At 46.6% G+C, this 16,331-nt stretch overlaps 1 protein-coding gene across 1 annotated transcript in view; it reads left to right on the top strand.

Moving 5' to 3' along the window:
• The first annotated feature begins 352 nt into the window (after positions 1-352).
• The window catches only part of LOC149344159 (transcription termination factor 2-like), a 50,705-nt gene continuing 34,726 nt past the window's right edge, over positions 353-16,331 (top strand). The window contains 6 exon segments of the mRNA XM_089546180.1: positions 353-420; positions 1,374-1,792; positions 2,377-3,016; positions 8,687-8,704; positions 11,092-11,353; positions 12,738-12,877. Coding sequence (XP_089402306.1) covers positions 1,523-1,792; positions 2,377-3,016; positions 8,687-8,704; positions 11,092-11,353; positions 12,738-12,877 — 1,330 coding nt within the window. The 5' untranslated portion in view covers positions 353-420; positions 1,374-1,522.

Here is a 16,331-nt window from a genome sequence, read left to right as displayed (position 1 = left end):
CCATGCTTCGTGGACGTGCTCTAGATTTAAAAAATAATTATATTATTGACGTCCTATAGACGTCTAGCGCGTCCAAACATGCCGGTGGTCCTTATGAAGCACATCTAATGGACGCGCCTTTTAGGAGATGATTGGATCTTTCCGGTACGTCGAATGGATCTGGGACATATATAACCTACATATATTAAACAAAATGCACCCTACGATATACGCGGACAAATGTCCCTGGTGCGACGAAACACCCCCTCTATATCACATCACATGGGCCTGCCGAAACATAGACGTGGTCCCCAAAATACAAAACCCGAGTGCGGAGCAATGGGAGACTCTGTTGTTCAGCGACCGCTGTGAAGACCAACAAGGTCTGGTACAGCTGGCGAGCTCAAAGGGCGGCAGTGGCCAGCGGAGCCTTGGACTGAGGTTGGTTGGTTTATGTAGTTTAACGTCCCAAAGCGACTTAGGCTACGAGAGGGCAACCGACCATTGATTAGAGGTGGACGACTTCGACAAAGACTCCTGGGGATAACTAAGGAGAGAATGTCTCTGAAGATGCCCCATAACCGCACAAAAAGCACCAGAGTAAATTAAACTTTTCCCCTCCTTCCTTTCTTCACGAGGTGCGGGGTATCAAAGAAAGGAAATGCTGACAACAAAATATGTCTCGCGTAATGAATGGGCGAGCATTTTTGACAGGGTGACGTTGTTCGACCCTTTGTTTAGACCTTAATTTTGTTTCAAGCTGCTGAACTGCCTCCGCAAATTTCTAGGTGTAGCACGAGGTGAGTCGCACGACGTCGTGCGTAGAATATCGCTCTAAAAGAAAAGACAAATGTAAACAAACAGCTGCTAACGGTCGTATGCTCGCAAGAAGGCAACGCTGCGAATTCCTCTCAGAGCAGTATATATTACCATAAACATGCTTGTGAAACTAATCTATCAAATGCTAAACACATGCAGACACCGCACCAAGAGAAATGCGTTGTGTTATTAGACTGTGGCACAGATGCCTTCAGTCAATATGCAAAACCTTGCAAAAACGTGTACACCGACGTGAGATCAGTCTTTGCTGCATTTTGCAAAATATGCGGCGAATGCCTGCGAGGACGAAGCGGACACGCACGCGCTTGCGAATTTTGCTCGTTTTTGAAAGTGTCGGTTTTTGTCTTTTTGTTTTATTTACAAGGGGACAAGCTGAAGCGATCAGCCCAACGCTTCGTATTGCGCCATAAATGAAGCTGCTCGTGCGATTATCTTTGCTCTCTTTCTTTTCTTCAAGTTACTTCAAAATGAAAATAAAATTTTTATGTGTCATTTCTGCATCAGTACTAGCTAAATAAGAAAGTTCTTGTTTTCTCTTTTTCATTCGAATCTAGCGCGCCAGCTGAATACTCGTCGGACAACTCGTGGTGTGCTCCTGGCCGATATTTGGCGGTGAAGTTCGTAACATTTGTAGCTTACCGTCGGGCCTTCGGTTGGCAGTTTGTTGACAAAAAAAGAGGAGTTTTGAGTGACTGTTAAAAACATGGAGCCGTCCGGTGACTGCGACAGGAAGAAGAGCGACGCCCAGGCACGTCAGAGAGAAAGATCAGAGGCGTTTACCCGTTACCGTGACGATACTCACAAGCATACCGCCGGGAAACAGAAAGTGCCAAATGCGGCTGCATCGTTGCAAACCAGAAGCCTGGACGGTACCTCGAAGGTGTCGGCAGGAAATCCAGTGGCGCAACCGACAAAGCAGCTACCCATTGGCAAGTCAAAAGAGGCGCTCGAGTTGGAGATACAAAAGAAAAAGGTAAGCAAAGACAACTTGCCTGGACACGTGCTTCAGTTAATTTGCATACCGAAAAGTAATCGTTCAAGGACCTTGATTTCTGCTCGTCAAGAGTTGCGTGTCTCGCATTCGTGTTCCCGTGACATCAGGCTCGGTATGACAGCTGTCGAGGTGGAACTTTATCCAGTTTCACGCGCTCAAGCTTGTCTTTTAAATTTTCTGATGGAATAATTATACTGCCTCGTACCCCGGCCTGTTGCCACAAGCCTTATTGCAGGCAACCTATGCGTGTTTAGCGCTCGGCCAGCAAGAGATAAGGAAAGTTAAACCTTAGTGAGAGGTAATAGAAGAATAACCAGTTTATGTTGTATGTTTTTGTGGTCGACGAAGTATAGTGTAAGGTCATGAGATGTAAAATGGAACGTCAGCAAATCACAGCTTCACTGAATATGCACCAGATGTCTTCATTGCTTTTCTGACACGGTGCAAATAGCCCCGCCCACGGAAGAAAAACTTAAGTGACAAGCTCGTGTACACGGTGAACAACTGAAGCAGTGTGACATATGCCAAGTATTTCCTCTCGCCTATTTTTTCCCTGTGTGCAGAAAGTCATGGGAACCATCAAGTTGGAAACTCTCCCCGACAGAGGCAAGCGACTAAAGGATCAACTCAAAGAACTCGAGGATCAGCTGTCGCTACTCAGCCTCTCGGCTCCAAGTGGAAAGAGTGCTGGTTCAAGTGATTCTTCTGTGGTGAGGCACCCTCCGACTGTTTCTTCCCAAGAGCGTAGCACCACTGATGTAACTACTGCACCTCCACCAGTGGCAGAGAAGGCGGTGAAAGAAGTTGTTCATGCAAAATCCGTCACAGTAACTTCGGCCTCAAAGGAGCCAAAGAAAACTGCCTCGACAGGGAGTGACTGTTCCAAAGAGGGTCATCCTGGACGGAGCATGTCACCAAAGGGTGGTTCCAGAGTGCTTAAAGCAATGGATGGCCCAACTATAGCTACTTCAGAAGCGCAAGGTGGGAAAATGCCCGGCAGTGCAATTAGTAATGACCCTGAAAAAAATCGCACCGACGCAAGTTGCTCAGAAAAACAAAGACTGGCACCGTCAGAAGTTACTTTGACTCAGAGACGCTCACAGGAACATGCTCAGGCAGGTGGTCACTCGTCCGAGGACAAGCGTGGCAGTGATTCCGCCGGTGTTGCAGCGGCTTCCCTCTTGTCAAAGCACCCTGAGCAAGGTTTGTGTCTCCTTTGTTTTTTGGCATTTTAATGGCCAGTGCCCACTTTCTACATTACCTGCTATTTATTTTGTGGAAATCATTGTGACAGAATACTCAAGGTTTGGGCTAGTAGGTAGTCTGTGTGACACACGCGAGTAATGGAGGGAATACAATTGTGCTCCTGTACCATTGTATTCTCGTCTTCGTTCATTTGTGTTTGTATGCTGTGAATGTTCTCATTATCACGTTTTTTGTTGGCTAACTTACTCATTTTTAACTTTTGCATGTTGCTAGCTAAGAACCTCAACTGTTGCTTGAAACGTGGCTCTACACGGACTGTGTGTCTGGGTGCCTGAAGAAAATTTCATTTACCGCTGAAAAGAGTAGAATGTTAACTTGACAGTTGTTGACAAATCCCTTGCTGTTTTGGAAGGGTTTGGCACGAGAGAAACAAGGGCGTGAGAGTGACATAGGGCAGCGCTCTTCCTGTGTCCCTCTCATGTCCTTGTTTCTCACTCTATGACCCCTCCGAATCGTGACTTACTGTATTGCTCAAATTTTCACTTTGCGCTTCTTGCTAAATGCAATCAAAAGTCTAGCTTTTTAACTTTGTTGCGTATGATGTAAATGAAGGTTTTCTTGATGCTGCTTAACTGTTGAAAACATGCTTTCCGGCTTGGCATTGTTTGCCATGAGGACATTGGAGAGTTTTTGAGCTTTTAAGACTAGCACATATCAGGCATGACTTGTATCAAATGTATTGCTGGCACAGTGCTCTATTTTTAGCATTGGGCTTTAAGCTATAAAGCCTTTATCGCTGCGTAAAGAAGACTACGAACATGTTGACAAAGACGAAGATGACCGTGCGCTTCAGCAGCATCGTTATCACCTTGTGTTTCGGTGCTCGACCTGGATGATCTCATACTGTTTTAGCCCCTGCTCCCATCATGCCAGTTCCTTTAAATAAACCCCTGCCTTACATTTGGTGAAAGTGCTGTGTAACAGCCCTGGAACTCCGCAGCCGTACTGTCCCGAACCCTCTGATGCCACATGACGTTCAGAATCAGGCCGTGCAAGTGTGGACCAGCTGTTACCTGTGCCGGCTGCCTTCACCAGCAGGACCCGGCCATTTTCAGCGGGACCGATGAGCAGGATGTTGAAGATTGGCTCACGTCTTACAAACGGGTAAGCCTCTACAACAAATGGGACGATGTGACAAAACTAAACAATGTGATATTTTATCTCACTGGCGTTGCTAACCTGCGGTATCGTAACCATGAGGTGGACATTGGACCTTGGTCTGCCATCAAGACCAACTTCTTAGAAGTATTTGGTCTTCCAGCTCTCAGGAAACTACATGCTGAGCAATGCTTGCACGAACGGTCCCAGCAAGTCAGCAAAATTTTCACAAGCTACATCGATGATGTCCTTGACTTATGCAAGCGCGTAAACCTCCACATGTCGGAAGCTGACAAGATCAAACACATCTTGAAGTGTATCGACGGTAATGCCTTTCAGGTGCTGATAGCGTGCGACTTGCGCACCGTTGCTGAAGTCGTCTCCCTCTGCCAAAGCTTCGACGAGCTGTGCAAGCAGTGAACACTGACTCGTCAGCACCCTAGGCAGGTTGAGTCGCTTGCTGGGCTGACACCTACAGTTGACACCTTTCTGCTGCAACAAATCAAGGACTTTGTTTGTGAAACAGTGGCATGCCAGCTCTCTCTTCTGCCAAGCCCTCCAGAGTTACCACCACATTTGGCTCCGGCTCTCCGAAATGCCATTCACGAGCAGGTTGTTGAGACTCTTCTGCCCACCCATCCGATATCACCTGTCGCCGCTCCACTGACATGTGCCAACTTCGTCACCAGACCTCGTCCGCCGACCTGTCCCTCGCGTCCAGCACCTCTGCGAGCACCGGCACCTTACTTTTGGCCGGCTTCACTAGTCAGCAATCCCTGGCGTACCACCGACATCCGGCTTATTTGCTACATTTGCGGATTGCCAGGCCATGTGGCACGGCTTTGCGTCGTTGTCTCTAAGCTTCAGTGCCATCTCGTCAAGCCCCCTGGTACTGGCCTTCTTCTAGTCAGTACTCCGGGTCTGATGAGCCGTCATGAACTCGTCCTTTTTGCCCTGACCGTTCCGCCCTATCCAGCCGCCGTTCACCTTTGCCACGATGCTGCTCAATCTCTCCTATGCGACGTCGCCCCAACAGTACTCAAGAGGAAAACTAGGCACCACAGTTCCTGATGTGAGAACTGCGCCCCTGTCAATCTAAAGGCCTTCTATATCACCTGCTAATCTTATTGAAGTCACATCTGAAGTCACATATCACATCAAGCCATCCGCAGCCAGCGTGTGCCGCTCGAGTTGTGATACAGGACTTGCTCTAAACGATCAAGTTCATCGTGCTGCCTTATTGCTCTCGTCCTATTATTCTGGGCTAGGATTTTCTATCACTCCACCGCGCTATCAATGACTGTGCTCGAGCTGAAGTCGGCTTCTCTGTTCTGCCCAATCCTTTGCCGGACGCTACTCCTGTTTCTTAAGTTAAAGCCCTCGCCGCCGAAAACATCGACCTTCCTCCATGCTCTTCCATCCTTGTCCACCTCTCGTGTGAATCTCTTAGCAACGCCACTGTCTTCTTCACACCGGCCCACACTTTTCTACACTGCAAGTGTCTTCCTTTGCCATACGCTGTACTGACTGTCTCCGCTTTTGGTCTCTAGCCCATTTTCCTCCCCTACTGCTTTGCGCCTTGGTGAATGTCTCAACAGTGTACAGCTCATTGCATCTCTGCTCATCCGTGAGAAGACTGACAATGCACTGCACCTCGCCTTGAACACGTTTAGCCCGCCTTCCTCTGCGCCCGATCCCTCTTCTACCTAAGCGTTGTTCTGCTCCATCAACTCCAGTCTTCCTTTGCCGCAACGGACACAGCTTCTCAACCTCCTTCACCAGTTCCGCTCTGCATTCGACTTTCATCAACGTTCCTTGGGTAGAACTGTCATTGTCACCCATCGCATTGACACTGGTGCCCACGCGCCGCTGCGGCAGCGCCCCTATCGTATGTCTGCGTCTGAGCGCCAGACTATTGAAAAGAAAGTCGACTAAATATTTCAAAACTGTGTCATTCGGCCCTCAAGCAGCCCTTGGGCATCACCTGTCATCCTTGTGAAAATGAATGATGGCTCCATCCACTTTTGTGTGGATTACCGCCACCTAAATAAGATCACATGCAAGGATGTCTATCTCCTCACGCGCATAGATGACATTTTGAACTGTTTGCAAGGGGCAGAACTCTTTTCTTCTCTCGACTTACGTTCTGGGTAATGGCAAGTTCTCATGGAAGCGGCCAATCGCCCAAAAACGGCTTTTGCGACACTTGATGGCTTGTATGAATTTACTTCAATGCCTTTCGATGCTTGTAAAGCCCCTGCAACCTTCAAAAGAATGATAAGAGACACTTTTGCGTGGCCTAAAGTTGAAGATGTGCCGGTGCTACCTCAACGATATTGCTGTATTTTCTCCTGACTGTGACATCTATCTCTTCCGCCTGAAGCACATCTTGACCTGCTTCTCTGACTCCTGCCTGCAGCTCAACCTGAAAAAATGCCACGCGGCAGGGAACTGTTGGGCTATCGTTGCGGTTGGTCATCTGACGAGATGTGCCGAAACCGCTGCCCTTCCGGCCGCCACAGTAGCAGAAGTCGCCACCTTCCTTTTATAATGTTTCGTCACGGTGCACCTCGTAAACTGCTCATTGAGACCGAGGCCATGCCTTCTTGTCCAATGTTATCAAAGCCCTGCTCACACAGTGCAACATCATTCATTGAACCACCTCCGCCTATCATCTGCAGACCAACGGCCTCACCGAGCGATTTAACCGCACCGTTGGGGATATGCTCTCTATATACATCGCTTCTAACCACTCGGATTCGGATCTCATCCTTCCTTATGTGACTTTTGCATGCAATACTGCTATGCAGTCCACTTCCGGCTTCTCTACTTTTTTTCTTCTATACGGCCATCATCCATCTGCTATAATAGATACCATACTCTCTTATCAACCTGACGCCTCTGAATATACCTCCTATCTGAAGCCGCGCAACACGCAGAAGACTGCCGCCACTTCCCTGCTCACTCACGGCCGACTCCTACTATCTCCAGAAATCCCACCGCAACAAGACGTGGGTTCGATCCTGGCCTTGGCTGTCAAATTTCAATGGAGGCGAAATTCTATAGGCCCGTGTACTGTGCGATGTCAGTGCACGTTAAAGAACCCCAGGTGGTCGAAATTTCCGGAGCCCTCCACTACGGCGTCTCTCATAGCCTCAGTCGCTTTGGGATGTTAAACCACCATAAATTGTAAACTGTAAACAATACCGATCACGGCACACCGCACTTCTCTCCTGGCACCCTTGTGTGGCTCTGGATGCCGTCAAGTACCTGTGGACTGTCATCAAAATTTCTTGCCAAGTATCAGGGCCCCTACCACGTTGTGGAGTGCACCTCTCCTGTTAACTACGTTGTTGAACCCATCACACTATCTACTGATCTCCGCCGCCATGGCCGCGAGACTGTTTGTGTACAGCGCCTCAAGCCTTACTATAACCCCGCCATCTTACCGTTGCCGTAAGTCACCAGGATGGCTCCTCTTCTTCCCGGGAACAATTGTAAAGAAGATAACGAATATGCATGACAAAGATGAAGATGGCCATGTGCTTCAGCAGCATCGCTGTCACCTTGTGTTTCTTGTGTTTCTGTGCTCGACCTGGATGATCTTGCACTTTTCGCTGCAGCTGCCATCGTCCCAGTTCCTTTAAATAAACCCCCACCTCACAGCTGATGTGTTAACAGCCTTTGCTCAAGATGTTATGGTTGCAATGCTGGGTTTCCTGTTTGATGCAGCATACACACAAGAGTCGCACAAATTTGTCTGCATTGAAAGATAGTACTGGATCACTTGCATGCTTTCCTATGGCAGTCTCCGCGTGTGTCTCTGCTCATGTGTCTGCATGACTAGCACTGCTCTTAACACCTTAAGGGCTCATTGAAAAGATGGAAAAGGTACCAAAATGGTTCTTTTTTTTATGACATGAAATGCTTCAATATATCATGTTCAAAACACAAGCATATCGGTGAAAGCATTTTACGGCAGAGAATAATGTTTTGTTAGGCATTATGTATTGTGCATTTCTAAAACTTCAGAAAGAAAAGGTTGGTTTGGAATGGCAGCAAACAAAATGCACTATTCATCCATTGATTCTCTCCAAATTACTGGAGGCTACCAGCATGGTAGTGCTCAAAACACTGCACTAAGCACAGGGCCTTCTCGCACCACTTACACCGGATCCTCATTTCCTTGTGGATATCTTGTCACTATCTTCTTCACTTGAAGAATAAAACTTCAAGTCTACATCTTCATTGCTTGCGCTATCATCATCCAATGGATAACACTCTCCGCACTAGAATGCTGCACGGATGGTGGCATGTTTGTTTGAAACCGCGGAGCAACCTCATGCTAACAGGGTGAGCCTCAACGCGCGAGGAATGCCTTCTGCCATCTGGTATAGATACTCTAATTCAGTAAAAGCGTGGATGAAAGAGCGAGTGCTGCCATGTATGCTTTAAATGTAAAAGCACCATTTGACAAGTACAGCTTGTCAAAAGCCATTTAGAAAGCAGGGAAACACCCATGACGAGGTGAGCTCATCATAACCGAAAAAGTAGCTGTCGCTCGTGACGAGCTGAGGTCGTCCTGAGCCCTGCATGGTTAAAAGGGTGCAGACATAAAAAATCTAATACCTGCCAAGGGTATAATCTGTTTCCTCAGCATATTGGGATGGCACACAGCAGGTTCTGATTGCAGGCGTAGAGTGGAACATCATTAAATACGATTTTCAATAGCAGCTTTGGAGTTTCCCTCTGCATGAAAATTGGCATTGAATGCAACGTAATCCAAGCAGAGCAAAAATTATGGTGTCTGTGCGCCTGTCTCAAAAGACTGTGATCTGGAACCTGATAGGGCACTTGGTGGCACATAGTACTTCTGGCATCAATTGTTTCCGAGCCCACATGATCAGAGATGCTGCAATGGGTTGAATGTAACGTCATGCAGGAGCCACGCCATGGTGCTAACTGAAAACCAAAGGTGGTGGTAAAGAATGTCTTTAACTAATTAGTCTGTGTGTTTTTTTTATTATTATTTGTTTTCATTTTTATTGCACTTGTGGCGATTTTTCAAGGCAGGAACATTGACATGCAGAACCTTGATGCCTTTCAATCTTTAATTTCTGCAGAAGCAGAGCTGTGTGTCTGCTGCTCGGATAAATGGTGGCTGTTTATTTCAGTTGGTGCATACACTCTGGCTGGTGTAACATTAAGAGAGACTTCAGAAAGAAAGGGTTGGTTTTGAATGGCAGTAACAAAATGCAGTATTCCTCCATTGATTCTCTCCAAACTACTGGAGGCTACCAACACCGTGGTAGCGCACAAAACACTGCACAGGGCCTTCTTGCACCACCTACACCAGATCTTCATTTTCTTGTGGATGTCTTGGCACTGTCTTCTTCGCTTGGAGAATAAAACTCGAAGTCGACATCTTCATTGCTTGCGCTATCATCATCCAATGGATGACACTCTCTGCACTAGAATGCTGCACAGATGACGCCATGTTTGTTTGAAAGTGCGGAACAATCTGATATTGACAGGGTGAGCTTCAACACGCAAGGAATGCCTTCTGCCATTTAATGCGATGACTAACTCAATAAAAGTATGGATGAAAGACCAAGTGCTGCCATTTATTCTTAAAATGTGGAAACGGTGACCTGGAACCTGATAGGGCGCTTGGTGGCACATAGTACTAGCATCAAATATTTCTGAACCCACGTGATCAGAAATGCTGCGATGGATTGAATGTAACGTCATGCAGGAGCCGTGTCATGGTGCTAACTGAAAACCAAAGCTGGTTGTAAAGAATGTCTTGTAACTAATTAGTAGGTGCGTTTTGTCTTTTAGTATTGTTTCCATTTTTATCGCACTTGTGGGGATTTTTCAAGGCAGAAACATTGGCATGCAGAATTCTGATGCCTCTCAATCTTTAATTTCTGCACAAAGTTGAGAAATTTCAGTGTATAGAAAAAGAGTATGCGATGGTCACAGTAGTTTTCGGTTTGCTGCTGGTGTAAATGAGAGCAGTTTATTTCAGTAGGTGCATAGACACTGGCCAGTGTAACATTAAGAGACAGAAAGAGAGCAAAGCAATTGGGAGAATGAATTATTTGACGTTTTTCTGGTCAGATTCAAGAGCAGGAAGATGCCTTAAGACAGACTCCTAATGTGCACAGCACATGGCTGAAGACCTATTAGGGTGACAGTGGATACCAAGGAAAAAGGATCGCAGGTAGTCAAGAGCAGTAGAGAATGGTGCAAGATGGATAAGTGGGAGTCGCCAAGAGCGTTCTTTCTCCTGTGGCAGATGTAATTTAGCTGATGGTGCTGTTTTGTGCACTGATTAAGTTGTAAAATAACGCAAAAAAAATTCTTTGGTTAGCCTTTATGGCAGTGCACAGTATTCATTTAGCCCCTCAAGCCATGCATGTGCTTCCAGCATAGTGGCTTAGTGGCTGTGGTGTCCAGCTGCTGAGCTGATGGGCACAGGATAGAATCCCATTTCCAACGGCTGCATCTCAGTGGAGGCAAAAAGTGAAAGGCGTCCCATGTGATATACAGGGGCTATGCACATTAAATAATCCTATACCACTCAACAGAAATGAGTGAAAAGGGAGGACAGCTTACTCCCTTTTTATTCCCATATAGGTGCATTTGTGTTCAGAGTGCTTTAGCTTGTCTATATTAATCTGGAGCCCTCCACTACAGCACCTCTCGTAGCCTGCATGTAGCTTTGGGGACATTAAACCCCACATAATGTACCGTAAGCAAACTTGAGCCCTGCGTGTTTCTGAGTTGCACATTTTTTTAGTTTTTTGCTGTTTGAGCTACCTTCGCTTGTTGCTGTTTTAGTTGCTTGCGTTTCTTTCTTAGTGCTCATTTCTGCTGCGCGTTTTCTCAATACCCGTGGCCACCACCAGGGGTCACTAGCGGCAACATAGTGGCAAAGAGACGTCCCGTGAGTCCCGTGGCACGTGTAGGCAGCCATCACGATGAGCCCCGCCCGCCGACGAGTGCGCTGCACAGCGTGTACGAGCGGCGTGTCCTCCTCGTCTCTCCGCTGCCGCTCACCAAGACCTCTCCACCAGCCAGAGGGAGAGGATCCGCAGCAGAGGCGCTGGGCACGCGCATCCCTCGGGGCCTCTCGGAGAGCTGCACGGCCCGCCTGAAGCACTTTGCACAGTGGGTGCCTTCCTTCTTGCTCAACTAGGTGTGCGTGATGGCGACATTTTGGAGTGGTATTGCATACAAATGTGGCGGGAAAAAAATGGATTGCAGTATTGAATAGAGTTAACATGGCATGAAACTGTGCATAGAGACGGGACAAGATATAGACGACAAACACAAGCAGCACTATTCACAGACTAGCTATTCATCATCAAGTCCAACACCAGACTTATCGAATAGAGTGGCAAATATTTTCAGATCGTATCAGTTCAGTTAAGGCTGACAGAACGGAAAAATGTGTGGTAGCATTCCAAGCATGTTATGATGACGTTTGTAAGCACACGGTGTGTAATGTGGAGAGCGAAATTGGTCTTCATAAAAATGGCGGGTGACCTGCTACCCCACTTACTGTTTTGCGAAATATTTTCGGCGTTCTCTGTATGGCGTAAAAAATAGTCGTATTTGTGGCATGAAGGGCACTAAACTCTCCTGAAAGAAAGAAATCCCTGCTAGGTGCAGAACACTGAGCCATTGCGGTCGCTTAGAAGTCCGGTATGGTGGAGTGCAAAGTCTGTGTCATTTGCCACGGAATGATCCTTTGATGCCTTCTAAGTTCAATGCAGGAGTAAAATAAATTTGGTTTTAGCACGCGAACACAGTGTTCACTTTTGTATTGCTCGTGTGTGTACCACTTACGATGAGGTAAACCGGCATTTTTTTTTTCTGCATTGGTTGAAGCATGGCCTGCTAAAAACTTGTTGATGGGAAAATCTGTGCTTTTTTTATCTTTCAATTTGAAAACAAAAACATTTGCAACATCTGCTGGGCCAGTAGCGAAGCTAGTACTGGCCCATTGTACACATTCATTATTTCAGTAGCAGAATATACATAAAGCTTGATTATACATGATCAGTTGGCAAAGCAATGGCGGTCACTACTCAAGAACTGACATAAAAAAGCTCAACAAACATAATCCTCAATTTACAAAATAATAGAAACACTTAATAGAAAACAGGAAGTTGCTAACCATCTTGATTTCAAGTGGTACTGTAGTCCATAATTTCGCTCTGTAATATTGAATGGAGCACTGTCCATAAATGTTTTGGGTTACAGGGTAATTAAAATTAATATTGCTTGCATTTCTGGTATTCCTGTTAGGCAACACAAAAATGTTAATTGAAAGCGGATAATTATTTTGTATGGTGTTATTCACCACCATTGGGATTCTCATTCTGTACACCAAAGGAAATGGTAAAATCTGTAACCTGTTTGAGTAGATCATTATACGCAATGCTCTTTTTTACAAAGAAATAATTGGATCAGTGTAGGACCTGCATGTACTGGGCCACGGCTGTTTGTCTTAGTCGTTGTCCTATGTGTCCCACGCTTGGTGGAGCAGAATCCTGTCCAGCCAGCCTGGTGAGTGGGATGAGAGCTCCCAGCCGGAGGGGGTCCGGACTCCCCTCATGCCCCACCAGCTGCAGGCCCTGCGTTGGATGCTCTGGAGGGAGGAACAGGAAGTGCCAGGGGGCATCCTGGGTGAGCCTCCTTGTTGGCTGCAATCGCTTGGCAGCAGTGACCTCCGTGTGAACTGCATGGTCTGTCCACATAGACTGCACTTCTAACCACTCATTACTGGTGCACACACTGGTAGTGCAGTGATGCAGATCGGTGATGCAGATTGCTGGTGCAGATTGCTGGTGCAGATTGCTGGTGCAGATTGCTGGTGCAGATTGCTGGTGTGGATTCAGCTGGTCTCCCATACTAGCAGCGATATGGATATGAAAGTCAGTATTGCTAGCTAAAAGTGGGGACACCTCTGCGAGGCCTCTTTGCTTACTTTATTTATTTATTTATTACAGATATTTGCAGCGCCCGAGGGCATTATTGCAGGGGGGGGGGGGGGGGGGACACAATAACTTCTGCTCATTTGGCCTAAAGTACACATAATAAAAATACAATCACACAACTAATAGATGAGGAAAAGCATGCACTGAAGGAAGACAACCACCCTCCACAAATAAAATGACACTAATAAAATGAAAAAGACACACGCAAGACAACTGCGCGCCACGTCATACATCAGATAAGAATGCGCGGAATTGACCTTCCGTGTAGCACTCAGTGACGCCGGCTGGTAGCCTGTTCCACTCATTGATCGTCCGTGGAAAGAATGAGGTTTTGTAAACATCTGTGCGACACTTAATCTCTCGGATCTTCCACTGATGATCAACTCGTCTAGAAAAAAAGTGAGGTTGAAGAAGATACCGGTCTTTGTCAATGCTCAGCTTTCCAAAATAGATGCGATGCATGATTTGTAATCTCAAATTCTCAAAGACGTAAGCAGGTACCTGTACCCAGGCGACCTTCCAGAAGTGCTCTTCACTGCAGAGTGGATATGGGACTAGTGACTTCGCATGGTTAAGTTACTGTAAAAGCTCATCAATTTGACACCCGTTAATTTGGAAAAGCAGTTAATTTGAACTGCTGGCTTGGTCGTGGCCAACTCCCATGTAAGCCTCTGGCATCGAAAGCTCGCTAATTTGGACACTACAGGTGTCTCATCAGTTTGTTCAAATGGGCTCCCAAAGGAAGTCTGCATCCAGGTATGACCGATGCAGTATGAGATCATTGAAGTAGCCCTGCTCAAAACCTGAATTCCATGCTACATAGTTGCGCACGTGCGACGTCCACACGATGGCAGGCATGCTGATGAATGGTTGGCCCCATATCTGAGGACAGTCCAACTGTTTAGTTTTGGTTTTGCTTTTCTGAGTTTCGTGCCAACCCACAGTGACGGCGCCTCGACCAGCCAGCATCAGCCAGCCAACCTAACCCAGCTGAAGACTGTTTCGGATGCTGGTTGGCGCATTGCTGGTGTTTTCTTTCACTTTTTTTTTTTCCCCAGCTTTTGCACCGTTTCCTTCGCCTGCATTCGCATGGTTCCGTTCTTCCACCAGTGTGCCAAAACCGCGCGCTCGTCATGTGTCATTAGCTGTTTGTGCGATGAAGCCTCCTCACTCGCCACTTATGATGAGCTTAATGCGGTAGCTCTTAAGGCTCCACCACGTCGCAAGGATGCGAGATTCCGGCGCAGTTCTGCTTCGACGCTTCCGACATTATGCATGCTATAAAGCATTAGTTAAACGTGAAAAACAGTCATTGCTGTGCTGTTCTGATCTCAAAATCAGGTACCCAGTGCCCAGTCTTTCACCAAATAAATTTACCATGATGCAAGCAACTCTTGACAGTTTTTTAGGGGTCATTGGATAATTCGAACTTTCAGATAATTCAAACATTTCCTTCGGTCCCTTGCAGTTTCAATTAATGACCTTTTCCTGCACCTGTGGCCATTTGGCACATGAACTCAGCAAGACACCAGAACGTTTTGTTATATATTGATGACAGTAACCAGCCTATAGCGCTTGTACTCAAGATCATTAGCCCCCAAATTCTTGGTGTAAAGACTTGTGCATGCTATCATAAACCGTGAAAACTTTTTTTCTGGCTGCTGCTTTCCTTTTAGTTCAGGAAAAATAAAGTCATTATTATGACTTACTACCTTGGTCTGTGGTCTAGAGCAGCATTGCAGTACTTGCTCAGGGGCACTATGTCGGCATAACAGATGAGGTACAGTGGCAGCAGGCTGGCGTTTTTGGTACCACAGTGCTTGGAGCGGGGGAGGCCGAAACCTTTAGCTTCGTTCATTCGCCGTACCTTTTTATCGGTGATCATCCGATGTGCTCCTTGCAGTGTTCATGCAAAGCTATTGGAGCAGCGTTTCTCACCCCTGTTGCATGCCAACTGTAGAAATTGCTCCTACATGTGCTTTTGCGTCATTTGTGGCTGACCACTTGCTTCCGAGAACCCTTGGGCATCTTGACAGCTTTCCATCCAGACGTTGCTAACTTGCACTTGCTTCGTGGATAATGGTCAGAATTTTTTTCTTCCTCTTTTGAGCTGGCCTCTTGAACTCACCTGCAAGTTGGAAGGCATGGGCATTACATCTGAAAAAATACGACATCAACGTCAGTTAATAGAAGTACCTGCCTGTGACGTCTTGTGCTTATCTCAGCAATTTTAGGCAAGAACAGACACAAGCTCCCCCCCTCTCTTTTGTGTGCAGCTGACTTTGTATGTACCCCTTCCTGATGTTCAACTGTCTGGTGCAGGATTAGAATATTAGACTCGGTATTCAGGCCGGCCTTGTCGTCTAGGAGATATGCTGTCGAAGAGATATGCTTTTTTTCCACTCGGTGCTAATGGTACATTGGCAAAACATTTTTCAGTTTCGAGTAATGCTTAGAATCCATCTTGGGGGCTTCCTCTTTGTGCCTAGGCGGCGTGGGCACACTTTTATTTTTATTTCTCTTTATGAGCCTAACCTAAACTATGTTGTGGTATCGCACCATCTGGGTACGAATGTGAGTAGCAGGCGGATGCCATCCTTTTGTAAGGATGCATCCTGCACGTGGCCATGGTCACTACAGCTGGTTTGGGATTGCACGTCAGAACATCGGAGAAATGGTTCGCTAACTTGAGGGTAACACAGTAATCATAGCGCAGGAAGAACACAGCACAAAGATGAGACGGGACAAGTGCTATAGCGCTGCAGTGCTTGTCTCGTCTCGTCTTTTTCCTGTGTTCTTCCCGCGCTATGATTACTGTGTTACAATGAATTACCAACCTGCCCAAGCCTATTCCGTTCTGAAGACCACTTGGAGGGCATTGTGCCAAACAAGCACTACTCTTCAAGCGAAGATCAAGCATTACCTGGCGCTCAGTTGCAACTGCCTACTTTGACGCAGGTACATACGGAGTATGCGAGGCATGTTTCAAAACTAAAAGTATACATTTCATTTGCGGAATAGTGCAAATTTGTTGCTCTGAATTAGCAGTATTTAAAAGAAAGTTTCTGCCGTTTAAAATTAGGGCCCTTAGTAGTGGTAGACAAGGAAGTTTCGAGAGGAAACCAGCAGGAAAGGAGGAATGT

This window comes from Amblyomma mixtum, chromosome 5, assembly GCF_055824585.1.
Source record: "Amblyomma mixtum isolate Tamu chromosome 5, ASM5582458v1, whole genome shotgun sequence".
Classification (NCBI taxonomy): domain Eukaryota; kingdom Metazoa; phylum Arthropoda; class Arachnida; order Ixodida; family Ixodidae; genus Amblyomma; species Amblyomma mixtum.
Note: the sequence above shows the minus strand (reverse complement) of the source record. Positions and strands in the feature narration are given on the sequence as shown.